Here is a 14,694-nt window from a genome sequence, read left to right as displayed (position 1 = left end):
GGCGGATCCGGGCTTGAAGATCTACATTATTAAACAAAGGTTGTATATGCGGTGGTGTGCACGTTCGCGTTTGGGCGGCAGTTGTTGCTTCTGGCCTCTGGCATCCGTGGATATATACAACCTGCCATGCACACTTTACCTTAAGTTTAGTTTACAGGTTGTGTTGTGTTGTTTGGGGGCCACCTACTAAATGAAGGTTGTATATGCGGTGGTGTGCGCGTTCGGGCGGCAGTTGTATTGTGCACGGCTTGCTTCTGGCCTCTGGCATCCGTGCAAATATACAACCTGGCGTGCACTCTTTACCTCAAATTTAGTTTACAGGTTGTGTTGTGTTGTTTGGGCGCCACCTACTGACTCTGGGAAGCCGCTGGGTTTGACTCTGGGAGGCCGCTGGGTTTGACTCTGTGGCGCTGTGCGCGTGTGCTTTTGGCACGTCTTGCTTCTGGCGTCTGGCATCCGTGCATATATACAACCTTCGTTTAGTAATATAGATAGGAATTTTTGTAAAAGTAAAGTTCTGTCAAAGTTCTATTCATATTAGTTTACACAGAAAAAATATCAGAAACAGACAACTACTGCCATCTGGTGAAAAGTTCACTGTATACAAAAATTTTTTAACATCATTAGCTTTTGCATGCTGAAAAGAGAATATTTAACATTAGCCACTGCCTACATTTCCTTACATTCCTGCATAGCTACTATTCCCGACACATGCACTCCCTACTTCCCTTCTAAGACTACCAGCAAGAACTGATCAAGTAGTAAAAGGAGCTGGGAAAAATTTACACAGGCAAGACAGATGGGCCTGTCGGCATCAGTCCAGGTGTACTCAAGGCTTGCGCCAGACAACTCTGTGGGGCCCTTTATAATATATTCCCCCTTTCATATAAACTCTTAGAATGCCACTGGGAATCCTGTCTACTCACAGGGCATATAAATTAATGTTCTCAAGGAGTAAAGACCAGTGGCTCTCACACTACACATTAAGATCACCTTTGGAAAGATAGTTGTGAAACAACTGGGACACCTGGTTATGAACCACCTGGACCCACTAAAGTATGCCTACCAAGCACATACAAGTACTCTAATATGGTACTCTAATATATATGCTCAAAAGAGATTACTCCCAGCTGGATAAAGCTGGTATTGTGGTCAATATCATGTTCTTCTCCAGTGCCTTTAACTCTAACCAAAAATCCACAAAGGTTAGCTGATACAGTAATCCCTCCTCCATCGCGGGGGTTGCGTTCCAGAGCCACCCGCGAAATAAGAAAATCCGCGAAGTAGAAACCATATGTTTATATGGTTATTTTTATATTGTCATGCTTGGGTCACAGATTTGCGCAGAAACACAGGAGGTTGTAGAGAGACAGGAACGTTATTCAAACACTGCAAACAAACATTTGTCTCTATTTTAAAAGTTTAAACTGTGCTCCATGACAAGACAGAGATGACAGTTCTGTCTCACAATTAAAAGAATGCAAACATATCTTCCTCTTCAACGGAGTGCGTGTCAGAGAGAGAAAAGCAAACAAATCAATAGGGCTGTTTTAAGTATGTGAAGCACCGCCTGTACAAAGCTGTTGAAGGTGGCAGCTCACACCCCCTCCATCAGGAGCAGGGAGGGAGAGGGAGAGGGAGAGGGAGAGGGAGAGAGAGAGAGAGAGAGAGAGAGAGAGAGAGAGAGAGAGAGAGAGAGAGAGAGAGAGAGAGAGAGAGAGAGAGAGAGAGAGAGAGAGAGAGAACAAAGTCAAAAATCAATACGTGCCCTTTTTGCTTTTAAGTATGCGAAGCACCGTGCAGCATGTCCTTCAGGAAGCAGCTACACACAGAAGGTAGCAACGTCCCTATCGTCTAGGTGTGCGAACAGCCACCCTGCTCACACCCTCCTACGTCAGCGCAACAGAGAGAGAGAGAGAGAGAAAGTAAGTTGGGTAGCTTCTCAGCCATCTGCCAATAGTGTCCCTTGTATGAAATCAACTGGGCAAACCAACTGAGGAAGCATGTACCAGAAATTAAAAGACCCATTGTCCGCAGAAACCCGCGAAGCAGCGAAAAATCCGCGATATATATTTAAATATGCTTACATATAAAATCCGCGATGGAGTGAAGCCGCGAAAGGCGAAGCGCGATATTGCGAGGGATCACTGTATATGCAAGGCGGTGTATATAGATAGCCCTCAGAGAATCCAGGATTTTAGACTACCTAACTAACATGAGGCAGTCTGTGAGGCCCTGGGACTGTTTTTGAACAACACAGAGATATTCCCAAAGAACTGTTCCTTTTTTCTTACTCTTCACACACTACATCACCAAACATGTGCAATATTTCAATTACCACTAAGTCATTTACATTAAGTTCTTCAATGACTTCTCCTTTGCAGGCTACATGGACAATGAAATTAAAAGGAAAATAAAAAAAGTGGAAGATTTTGTCACATGTCATCTGGAAATTATACTACAAAAACAAAGGAGCTGATGCTGGATTACCAGCATCCCAGAAAGCCCTTAAAATTAGTCCCCATACTGGGAGAAAGGTGGAATTGGTACAGATGTATAAATCTTATATATAAAGCAGACTGTAACAATCTTGCGGTATTGTATGTATGTTATCATCCAGTTGACGTTCGGAACGTTTCTGGTGTACTCTGTAAAAGCAACCAACAGTTTTATCATGAAAAATCTGTAGTATTATTTGTTTGTCGTTTAATGTTTGTTTTATTTTAACAATGATGTAGTGGTAACAGAATTAAGTCAACCTAATTATAATATTAATTTATTGACATTTTTTTCGTCGTCAAAAATTCTGCATGTAAAAACTTATTACAACATCACAAAACAAAAATTAATCTGTCAAAAAACCTTAAAAAAGGCTTTGCTTTTTCCATCGTTTTTACACTACCTTGAACTTATTCCGCGATTATATTTTGATGAATATAGGCAAGGTTTGAAGATTGGTAAGCAATTTAATTTTTTTATCTACCATACACATCCTATATCTATTTTGTGAATTCAGCAGCTCGCTTTGCAATTTTTGTTTATTGATTAATGAACGAAATGTTAGCATCGTAGCTAACGTGCTGGTGTTTTTTTTCGTAAAAATGTAATAGGGAGTGTTTTTTGTTTTTTTTATGTTCATAATCAAAAAACTAATTTAATTAAGTTATCAAAATCGATGGTAAAATATAGACCAAATATGGCTATGATTTTTACGGTATATAGCATAATAGAAAGTCTATATTCATCATTCATCATTGCACTTTCCTAACTTCTCATCCAAACAATCTTTTAGTGTGTACAATATCTTGAGTACAGTTATTCATATTTGCTTTTGGCCATGAAAATTTTCTCTGTTAAACAACTCACCTTTTATATGCTGAGTGATCATTTTTCACACTACACTTCATATTTTTCAGTTCATCTAGCACTGCAAACATGTTGATGAACTTGCCCAGGGTAAGAAGATAGGCCTCTGAAACAAAGTCCTTTCTTCTTTCAGCATGACACAGCCTTCTTACTTCTCCACAGAAACGCTCAATAGCATTGCGCTGGAATACAAGGTTACTGAGTTACGAATGTATTAGTACCCTTTTTTCAACAAATGGAATAAACATACAACAATAAACAAAAGGTCAAATAAGAAAATTAAGAATTTACTAATTGCTACAAGCAACTGATATAAAATTCCCATATAATAATGCCAAATTTTAAAAAAAATTTTATATTACAAAATATATACCTGGAAATACATGAAGTTCATAAGCTTTGTGACCTCAGGTTCAAGTACTTCAACAGTCTTTTCATATATCTCCACTCGATTAGGCTGTTCATTGCATTTTACCTGTAACAAGAAGAATAAAAATTGAGTGCAAGCCTGGCTAAAATTAAACTACACACATACTTCTCATTTCAAACTAACAATGACAGAAAAAGAATTTGGGTTGGCAAAATCTTGCTTCATTTTATTGATTTTTCTAAATTAAATCTGTCTGCAGAAATCAAAAACTAAGGAATCAGAAGACACACATTACTGTTAAAATACAAAAATAAAACTGGATATATTAGCTTAACTTTCAATTGTCCCATATGCATAATTTAATGAATACATCTTGTTAAACTGTTTATGCAAATAACTTCTCTGACAACATTCCTAATTCACTAACCTAAACAAATTACTGTTAATGCCACTACAGAAAAATGTAATTGCTACAGTATAAATGCCATATAATTTTAAAGCAATGTTGTAAACTGCATAATAATTTTAAACTTTAACAAGCATAATTCCCATTCTGTAAAGGTTATTGGACATTTGTGCAATGAGAGTACAAGTATTAATTTCAAAAACTGATGTTTTAGTTCAGTTTTCTAAAAAGTCTATAATATCACGCTACATCAAAAACCTTTATTTTATTAAAGCAAGGTTTAAGAAAGAAAGCTATAGCTTTAAAAAGTGACATTAAGAAATACCAGGCTAAAAAATCCAACAATGCAAACTAATTTATTGATTTGTTAATGTGTTATGTATTTAAGTTATGTACTTATTGTGAACCATTCTAAACGTAAACTGTCGGCTAACATAGTTTGTACCCAATAGGTCATTATTGCATGCTCATCTAATGGTGTTTCTGTCATATCATCACATACATAAATAAAAGTATTTTGATTTGTATACCTGAGGAATGGCTCTTGAACAGCTTCTCCATGTGTACAGCATAATGGCATACTCCTGGCCCTCCTCAAGCATTTCATTCTGGAATGACAAAATAAGTAAACATTTATATACCAAGTGTATGAGCTACTAAAAATCTTAGCAGTAATAATCCTTTTCCTCTCTTTTGTATTAATTTCATAAAAGACTGATTAAGGTCAGCCTAGAGCCACACACTTCGCAAATAACACAACAGAACATCTTAATGCTGTGTTCCATTCTCTTTGGATGAGGGACCCTGACTGCATCAATTCACATAAGCTGTCAGAGGAGTCATGTGATCATCTACAAATCCATTTGAATCCACAGAAGGGTGAAGAAAAATAAACACCCGATTCTGTCAATATTTAAACAGGATAGTGGTATTGATTATGTAGATGTAGGTTTTACAAAGTATGTCTCACTGTATGGTTTGTAATAGCAACTTATATTTACTCATGGTATTCAAAAGCATGTTACCTGGTCAACCACAACTCAAATTTATTCCTGCTAAAATGATTGTGGGTGTTTTGGTATCTCTGTGATGCACATGTTTCCTATCTACAATTGACCCACAGCCTTGATTTGATAATGACATACTGTAGTTTCTAGCTTTCCATATAGATAAGATTATTATAGAGTTACTATAGCTGAAGTTCAAAAACCCTTGTACGTTTCATATTCTGCGGTGGGTTGGGATTTGCCTTGTGCCTTGTGTTGGCTGGGATTGGCTCCAGCAGACCCCCGTGACCCTGTGTTCGGATTCAGCGGGTTGGAAAATGGATGGATGGACGTTTCATATTTAAATTATAACAATTGATTACAGAAAATGCTGTCATTTAATCCCAATAAGAGTTATGAATAAATTATGACTAGTTTTGGGGAAAAAAAATCATAGTCATTTTCAACAACTGCAATATATACTGCTCAAAAAAATTAAAGGAACACTTTTTAACAGAATACAGCATCAAGTCAATGAAACCTCTAGGATATTGATCTGGTCAGTTAAGTAGCAGAGGGAGTTGTTAATCAGTTTGAGCTGCTTGGGTTGTTAATGAAATTAACAACAGGTGCACGAGAGGGACAACAATAAGACAACCCCCAAAACAAGAATGGTTTAACAGGTGGAGGCCACTGACATTTTTCTCTCCTCATCTTTTTGGACTGTTTTTTTCACTGGTTTTGCATTTGGCTATGGTCAGTGTCACTATCTGGACTCTATAGAGGTTGCACAGGTAGTCCAAATTCTCCAGGAAGTCACATCAATAAGTGCCATTGGCAGGTGGTTTGCTGTGTCTCTCAGCACAGTCTCAAGGGCATGGAGGAGATTCCAGGAGAAAGGCAGTTACTCTAGGAGAGCTGGACAGGGCCGTTGTAGGTCCATCAACAGGATCAGTATTTGCTCCTTTGGGCAAGGAGAAACAGGATGAGCACTGAAAGAGCCCTACAAAATGACCTCCAGCAGGCCACTGGTGTGAATGCCTCAGACCAAACAATCAGAAACAGACTTCATGAGGGTGGCCTAAGGGCCTGATATCCTCTAGTGGGCCTTGTGCTCACTGCCCGGCACCATGGAGCTTGATTGGTATTTGCCATAGAATACCAGAATTGGCAGGTCCACCACTGGCACCCTGTGCTTTTCACAAATGGAGCAGGTTCACCTTGAACACATATAACATATGTGAAAGGGTCTGGAGAAGCTGTGGAGAACGTTATGCTGCCTGTAACATCGTTCAGCATGACTGGTTTTGTGGTGGGTCAGTGATGATCTGGGGATGCATCTCCATGGAGGGACACACAGGTTAGACAACAGCACCTTGACTGCCACTGGGTATCAGGATGAAATCCTTGGACCCACTGTCAGACCCTATGCTGGTGCAGTGGGTCCTGGGTTCCTCCAGGTGCATGACAATGCCCGACGTCATGTGGCGAGAGTATGCAGGCAGTTCCTGGCGGATGAAGGAATTGATACCATTGACTGGCCCCCACGCTCACCTGACCTAAATCCAATAGAACACCTCTGGGACATTATGTTTCGGTCCATCCAACTCCGCCAGATTGCACCTCAGACTGTCCAGGAGCTCAGAGATGCCCTGGTCCAGATCTGGGAGGAGATCCCCCAGGACACCATTCGTCATCTCATTAGGAGCATGCCCCGACGTTGTCAGGCATGCTTACAAGCACGTGGGGGCCTTTCATTCCTAACACATTACCCAGTCCATATCAGTATAGATATCCAGCATGATTTTTCCCCCCCCCCCCCATTGAGACCTGATGTGTTTTCAAAGTGTTCCTTTAATTTTTTGAGCAGTTTATATGATCAAGCTTAGCTTGTATTTCTCAGCAGAAGTACTGTGGTATCCAGGATGTGCAGCCTTTTCAAAATGTTTACCTAATATAACATTCTCAGATCTACATAATTACTATTCAGGGCTGCAGGGGGCACAGCTTATTCCAGCAACACTGGGTACAAAGCAGAACAAGTCCCGGATAGGCACAGCAACTATCACAAGCCCTATTCATGCACACCAGTGCAGTGTAGAGTCATTCATTGCCTGCAGCTATTTGTCTGGGGCTACAGCCTATTCCAGCAGCATTGGGGATAGGGCAGAAACCAGACCTGGACAATGCACTAACTAGTCCATTATAAGGCATAATCAGGCATATGCCCACTCTCACTCACGTGGACCAATTTAAAATCTCCAAATAATATAAGAACATAACAACCTCTTTTTACAGCTTCACTGTTAACAATGAGCTTGCTGTTGCTTAAAACCTACATAAAGAGCTGATTTTGCCAGCTCAACAGCTCTGGCAAAGATGCTGACTAGCACTTGGAAAGTACTTTTGTGTACAATATTCTGGAGCACACTAAACAATTATGTTGTTGTACTGAACACTAACAGTGATAATTTATTTATGCAGTTCTCTCTTTAACAGATTATTTTTTGTAGTGCTGAGGCTTACAGCAAGTCTCTGAAATGGTTCAGGAAATATATGCTATATTCTTGCAATGTGACTGAATATACTGTGCTGGATATTTTCCAGCAAATTCTATAACCAATTTAATTGACATGATATTGTTAACTTCTGTCGTATGTCCTGCTAACAACCATATCCAGAGAAGCTGGAAAAAAAAACCTTAGAAGGATTTAAACAAAAAAGACTGTGTCATGGGACAAAATACCATATTTTTTTTATTAATTTTACACTTAATTGGCCCACACTTTTTTCAAAGTTTCTTCCAAGTCATTACCATGTCAACATTTTTCCAGGAACCAACCAAAGTGTTAAATGAAGGAAACTCTCACTGACTTCTCAGGGTCCCATTAGAACAACTATGGGTTCGATACTTTAAGTTTCACTGTAGTTATTTTTGGGAGTACAACTTATGATTTATTTTGAAAAAGTTCAGATTGGTTCTATTTGTAGAATTATTGTTACTGTCCTTTTTGTTGTTTCTGATTTTAATTCCTCTTTATTAACACCCCCATGTTACTGACATAAGTGTCTGTGCTGTTGTTATCCATGCAACCATTAAACCCTATTGTACAATGGCATATATGACCATGTATTGGATGTTTGAAAACAAAATAATTCAAACTGCAGCTCAATTCCAACTTCTTTGCTCATGTGACACAGGTTTGATGTTTTTAGAAAAGTGTGATCAGTTAAAATTACATGGAATACTTTTTAGAAAGGATTTACTCTACTTTCATAACCACTGTTAGGCATCCAAAAGCTGCCTGCCACAGCAACTCTGTCATATCTACAGGTTTCTAAGTACAAACACAGCAGTGATAATTGCACTCAAGGCAACAGTTATGATTTTCCATTTTCTTGCATGTTGCGAACATTTGAATTAATATTACATATGTGCATTATGCAACACAAGTTATGTGAGAATTTTTTTTTATACAATCTACAAGAAAGAAAAAAAAGGAATAATGTTTATTTACCATACTGGAGTGGACAGTTGCTTGTTCAATATATCTTGCAATGCCAGTGACAAATGCATTTCTGTCTTCAAAGTTAGTGTTAAAGTTTGGCTGGAGAAAAAAACATTGATTAACAAGAATTATATTAACTACATCAGTATTTACTACCAACTATTTAATAACTGGGAGGAAAACATCTGCAGGTGTGAATAAATCTTTTGTCTGCTAAATAAACATCACAAATATATGCCATGTTTATAGGTCAAATATCCAGTTTCTTTCTATTGGCTTTTTTTACTTAATCCTGAAAAGGTCTAGGAAAGGGATGGTGAATGTGCTGTCCTTTTTTTGCCGCTATATCAATATGAATTATGCTATTACTCAGGTAAAAACAGAGCACACATTACTTGTTCCAAGGAGAAAAATTTTGTCCACCAAAAATATGCAGCATAGGGAGACTATTAAGAGTGTAAGACACTCTCAAATCAGGAATCGAGTATGTCATAAAAACATATAATAATAAATATTCATTACATTTATATAGCACTTTTCTCAGTATGTATGGAGGAGCTGAACATTGTGAGCGAAACTAAACTATGAACTGTTTCAGTCCAGCACTTTAATATTTGCATCTTCCAAAATTATTTTTAACTAGAAAACAAGATTGAAGAAAGAGATCTTAATTCAGATAATATCTGATAGCAGAACCCTCTTCTCTAGAAACTTGAGTTAGAAATCTAAATGAAGCCTTCAGTGTGCACAATTGATTTGATAAATAATTCAGATTTTCAATGAAGATAAGTATCACTTCATTTGAAACATGCAAACTGTGGTACACAGTGAAGGGAAATCTCAATGCTTGACATTAGTTTAAAGGCTAAAATCCTTGAAGAACACATTTCTCAGAAAATGCATCTGTTCTGACAGTGTTCTGCAAATAAGTGTTAAATATATCTTTTATAATTAATTGCCAAAAAACTTTTATATATGTCACACATTAAATGAAATATATTAAATATGATTATGATGGCATGCTAAGCATATTTCAGTATTTAAACATTAGAACAAATATATAAATATCACAAGCATGTTCCTTATCTATAATTTCTCTAAAATAGTATTCATATATTATGCGGAATGCTTAATACCTGGTACAGTAAAGAAGAAGGAGGTGGCTCAATACAAGGCTGCTGATCTGGCAAAGGCAGCTCTTCAAGAAGGTCCACATTTGAAAGGGCATCCTCTAGAGTCACTGTGGTGGTCATGGTCCTTTGAAGAAAGGAAATCAATTTTGAAAAATAAACAGAGTACATTAATAGGTGTAGAAATCTGTTACACTAAGGTAAAACTCTAAAATGAAAGTGTATACACATTCTATGTTTTGCCAAAAAACAACTGCAAAATGAAAGTTTCAGTTAAATACAATGCTCATTCTCAACTTAGATGCCATGAAATAAAACCGTTAACATCACTGAACATGCACTAAAATGACAAAATGTACTTATATAGCACATTTTCACACAAACAATGCAGCTCAAAGTGCTTATTTACTTAAAATCACTTTACTACATCATACTGGGCACAATAAACTTCAGCACCAGAGTAGATTTTTTGTGATTGCTTTACATGTATATAGTACAGTAATGCACACAGAAGTGTTTCAAGATCTTGGAATAATATATCACAATAAAAATATGTTCTAAAAAAAGCAAAGGAGATACTGTGGTTGCTATTGACAATACTTCTCATATCTGAAATAAATCAAGATGAAGAGTGAAACAAAAAACGAAAAATCAGCCAAGAAGTGAATTTTTCATACAAAAAAAAAAAAAAAAAAAAAAGATTCTGCCTAAAACAACCCTTAGGCATTCAACAAACTAAATTTGATACAGATGCAGGTAGTACAAACACATGAATAGGACAGCAAATAAGCAAATAGTGTAACATTATTTTAATAACGTTTATGATCTCCATGTCAAAAGTTCTGCTTTTGGCAGGGGTACCTTCTCTTATAGATTTTGCATTTGGGTTTTATCCATGGTCCACAGTTTCCTCCCATAATCTATACATGTAAGGTTAGATTAACACTTCTAAATGGATGCAGTGTCATTGTGTAGATGTCCATGTGAGACTGTGCATTGTGCCTGCCATGTACCTTCTGTAAATGGTTTCTAACTTGCTGAACAGAATGACTGCAGATTCCTCTACAAAGATCAAAATGAAGCAGACAAAGAATGGATTCTATGGCATTAATTCTAGGTAAGGAAAACAATATAGTTGTTCAAGTTTTCTATCATATCTTTATATATGTATATAAAAAATTAAAAGGGGTGGCACAGTTCCACCATTTACTGCAGGACACGGTTTAAGGAATATGTGTTTTCTCCACATGTCTGTGTGAGTTTTACTTTCACATCTTAAAGTAATGTTAACTGTAATAGTAATTCTAAACTAGCCTTGCACTGTGCTGACGATACCCAGAGCAGCAGTAAAAAAGAGAAAGAAAAAAAAAAAAAGAATAAATGATCCAAAACACGAATGACAAAAACTACTACAAAAGACCTACTAGCCACACAAGTACACAACACACCAACAGAAGCAAACATAACTGGAAAGAAAATTGTTAATGTAAATATGGAAAATATGCACAACTATTAAATCAACTACATACAAAACCTTGTGCTACAGCACACCCCTCCATACACTAATTACAGTATGAAACTCTCAACAAATAAACTATTTTTTTAAAATCTTATTTATACTAATACTACACTAACAACTATTATGCAACTGAGTAACAGTATATAAATAAAAAAAAAGGTCATTCAAATGTCCATACACTCATGAAAATGTTTTCCTCCTAGTATTCTTTAGTCTGGAAGTTCCTCCAAACCATATCTTAAGTCCAGCAGGAATAAACATCCACCATCACTTCTCACAGGTTCACCAGGCCCTCACTCAAGTCCACCATGGAACGCATCCTCGATTCAATCATATTCTCTTTTCCTTCTGCAAAAACGAACATCATTTCATCTAATGGCTTCCTGTAGGTGGTATATATTATTTGATTGCCAGCAACTTCCTCCACTTTCTCTCTGGCGCTGTTCTCTTTTTTTTCTTTCCACAGCTCTTTTAACCTTTTTAGGCATAGTTGGGTCCTCCCTATTTTGGCTCCCATTGGGCCTCCGGGCCAAGTATCCCTTCCAAGGCAGTCCTGCCCCTTTAGACTGCTTAACAGACTATTAGAGAAACAAAAGAACAGACACTGACACCATATACACATGACAACTGTTACAGAGTGCCATTGCAAGTGTTTGTATGTGAGAATTCACCCTGTGTTACACCCTGCCACTCAGCCAATGATACTGGGGTGGGTTCCAGCTCTATATGGCCCTGAATTGGATTAAGCATGTTTATATTATTATTATTTTTTTTAACTAATTACCAAATACTTCTGTCATTCTTGATTTCCAAGCATTTTTAAAAATAGTATGAGTTGGTGCCCTGGATAGTATAAAGTAAATGTCAAGCAGAACTATTTGTAATGCCTAATTCCAGCAATCCACAATAAATTGCTGAACAGTCCCCTTTTCTTTTAATATAAATACACTCTGTTATATTCCAATGTGTCTTTGCTCCTGAAAGAAATATAATGGAAACTTGTTACTTCTAATGACATTTGTATTTTTATTTAATAATGTAATATTTGTATTCAAATATTAAATTATTAAATGTTGGTCAGACATTTTAAAATATTGTTTCTCTTCTATATGGGGCATAAATAGCAGTGTGAAATAAAGTCAGTTGATTAATCACTTAATTCTCAGCAGTCATTAATGAAGCTTTTTATGAGAGCATCAACAGAAAAATGAGGAACAAACTATTAAGCCAAGCCGGAAGGCAAATTTTATTAATAAAAGCATCATCTGCCACTTTGTATTCTATGACTATTACACTTTTATAGTAATGACTCAATAACACTATTTCCATGGACTTGACTGGATATTGAGTTGTCAGTAGGCAGTTCATCATACCAGAATTTTTGTATTTGATACCAATACTAGTGAAAGTTTACGATACGATAGTACCTTTTGATATCATCCCATTCAAAGGCCTTAAGTACCTCTATTATTTATTGTTACTGTGTCTTTTTCTGTAATACAATATAAAATATATAAATGCTAACAGCAACAATAGCTTTAAATTACTGGCATATCCATCAGGGAGTTACCCAACTATCACTTAAGTAAAATACCGACATTCATGTTTTCATCATGAATTATGGTGTCTTCCAGAGTAATTTGTCTATTTTTTTTTTTTTTTTTAATTTGTCTACGTATAGTCATGCATGATAACAGTATAGACTTTCTCGGTACTACCAATACTGTAAAAAATCTGGTACAGTACCATTATGTTTCAGAACATTGGAATCTAATTGGTATCGACATATCGGTTTTTGTGACAATCCTACAAACGTAAAGTTGTGACAGCTGATAAGGGTATTCATATGGTTTGAAACAAAAATGAAAGCCTTCATTGTCTGAATCATTTCGGTAAAGTAATTGTTTATACTAATTCAATCATGTTCAAATATAAAATTAAAGAGTTTCAAATCATTTGTAAGTGTTCACAAATGTAGAGTATAAGGTTGTACTTATGAGTTCATTATATGATACTGCATGCTCAATTGGGTGAAGCCTTCAGATTGTACTCTGTACTTATATTGCTGTCTGCTTACAACTGTTTTTAAAGAAGATAATCAAACAACAAGCACATCATATTAGAAGTTAAAATAGTTTGCTAAAGTCACTTAGATGTATTTATTAACTTTAATTGTTAACCTTGTAAGGCTGCTTCACAAGTAATAACTATTGTTATTCAATTGTTTCCTTATATTTATACAGTTTGGAGCACAAAACAGGTTACATGACTCAGTACGCGTCACAGAATAAGCAAGTAATTTTTTAAACAGTCCCACACCTTCATCAATAGACCACATTGCCTGCCATCACTGGCTTGTAACTTTCACATTTTATTTGGAAAAGTGTGCTAATTCTTTTGGCTTTTATTTTCCACCCCAAAGAAGAGTTTAAGTAAATTTGTATTAGACAGAACCCATCAATATCATGTAATTGAAAGAAAAACTAACAAGTGTTGCAAAACATGTTATATTCCAAAGCATTCCACTAGCATTTCAATTATAAAAGATACTGTGTACCTGTGTAGCATCTCTCTACCTAAATTGTTATTTTAAAAATTAGGACCCAATCTTTCTTTGTGTGATTCACCGTCACCGTTATGTATGCTACAAGGATGTCAGACTTCCTCTACTACGCTGTATTTAGACTTTAAGGATGTGTTTAGTAAACAAATATCTTCTAAACTGCCATCACATTGACTGTGCTACTAATCCATTTCCCAAAGGTTGAGCCGAGTGTCAAACACTATGAATACTTACATAAAAGAAAATAATTTGCAGAATAGATTTATCCACCAGTTGTCCAATCCAGTAGTATTTTACTTCCTTTTTTAATTAAAACTTATGTCTATTCTATTTCCCTGTTACTTTCAATTGTCAATTAATTTTCAGGGTCACTGGGTGCCACAAGAGGGCACTGCAGGGAGACAAGCTCCCTGTTATAACGGAAGTACTCCTGGGTCCTTAATAAAAGGGACTGCACTCCCTTTCCAGGCAAGTCGGAGCTGGGAAGACATGAAACAGCACACAACTGAAGGAGGGCAGTGCTGTGGTGAGAATAGTTGGAGAAAAGAATTGGCTCGTGGAAAACGGAAACCTGTGCTTTCGTTGAGTTGTGGAGGTTTTGCATATTTTGGTGTAATAAACACAACTTTATTTGAACCTGGGACTCTGTGTGTGTTCATGTTGGGGGTCTGGGGCTCGCTGCCACCCTGCTTTGTATCACATACCAAAATGCTTTCTTGGTAATTTTTGTTTTAAGATTTAATTAACAACAACCTTGGTCCAATTCTATTGGAGTGAAGATGATTTTCTTTGGTAAGATGGTTTCTTAAGACCATTCACAGATTAATAACTACTGAATACAACAT

General features: G+C 36.6%; 1 protein-coding gene across 2 annotated transcripts in view; it reads right to left on the bottom strand.

Annotated features, from left to right (window-relative positions):
* The window catches only part of cyfip1 (cytoplasmic FMR1 interacting protein 1), a 151,034-nt gene that overhangs the window by 107,059 nt on the left and 29,281 nt on the right, over positions 1–14,694 (bottom strand). For both annotated transcript variants that reach the window (XM_028800025.2, XM_028800024.2), the window contains exons 2-6: positions 9,774–9,894; positions 8,647–8,736; positions 4,673–4,750; positions 3,740–3,841; positions 3,367–3,548 (exon numbers count right to left, since the gene is read on the bottom strand). In XM_028800025.2, the coding sequence (XP_028655858.1) occupies positions 3,367–3,548; positions 3,740–3,841; positions 4,673–4,750; positions 8,647–8,736; positions 9,774–9,890 (569 nt within the window). In that variant the 5' untranslated portion in view covers positions 9,891–9,894. The remainder of the gene's footprint in view (positions 1–3,366; positions 3,549–3,739; positions 3,842–4,672; positions 4,751–8,646; positions 8,737–9,773; positions 9,895–14,694) is intronic.

Source organism: Erpetoichthys calabaricus, chromosome 4, assembly GCF_900747795.2.
Source record: "Erpetoichthys calabaricus chromosome 4, fErpCal1.3, whole genome shotgun sequence".
Lineage (NCBI taxonomy): Eukaryota > Metazoa > Chordata > Cladistia > Polypteriformes > Polypteridae > Erpetoichthys > Erpetoichthys calabaricus.
The sequence above is the reverse complement of the archived record's forward strand: the minus strand, read 5'-3'. Positions and strand labels throughout refer to the sequence as shown.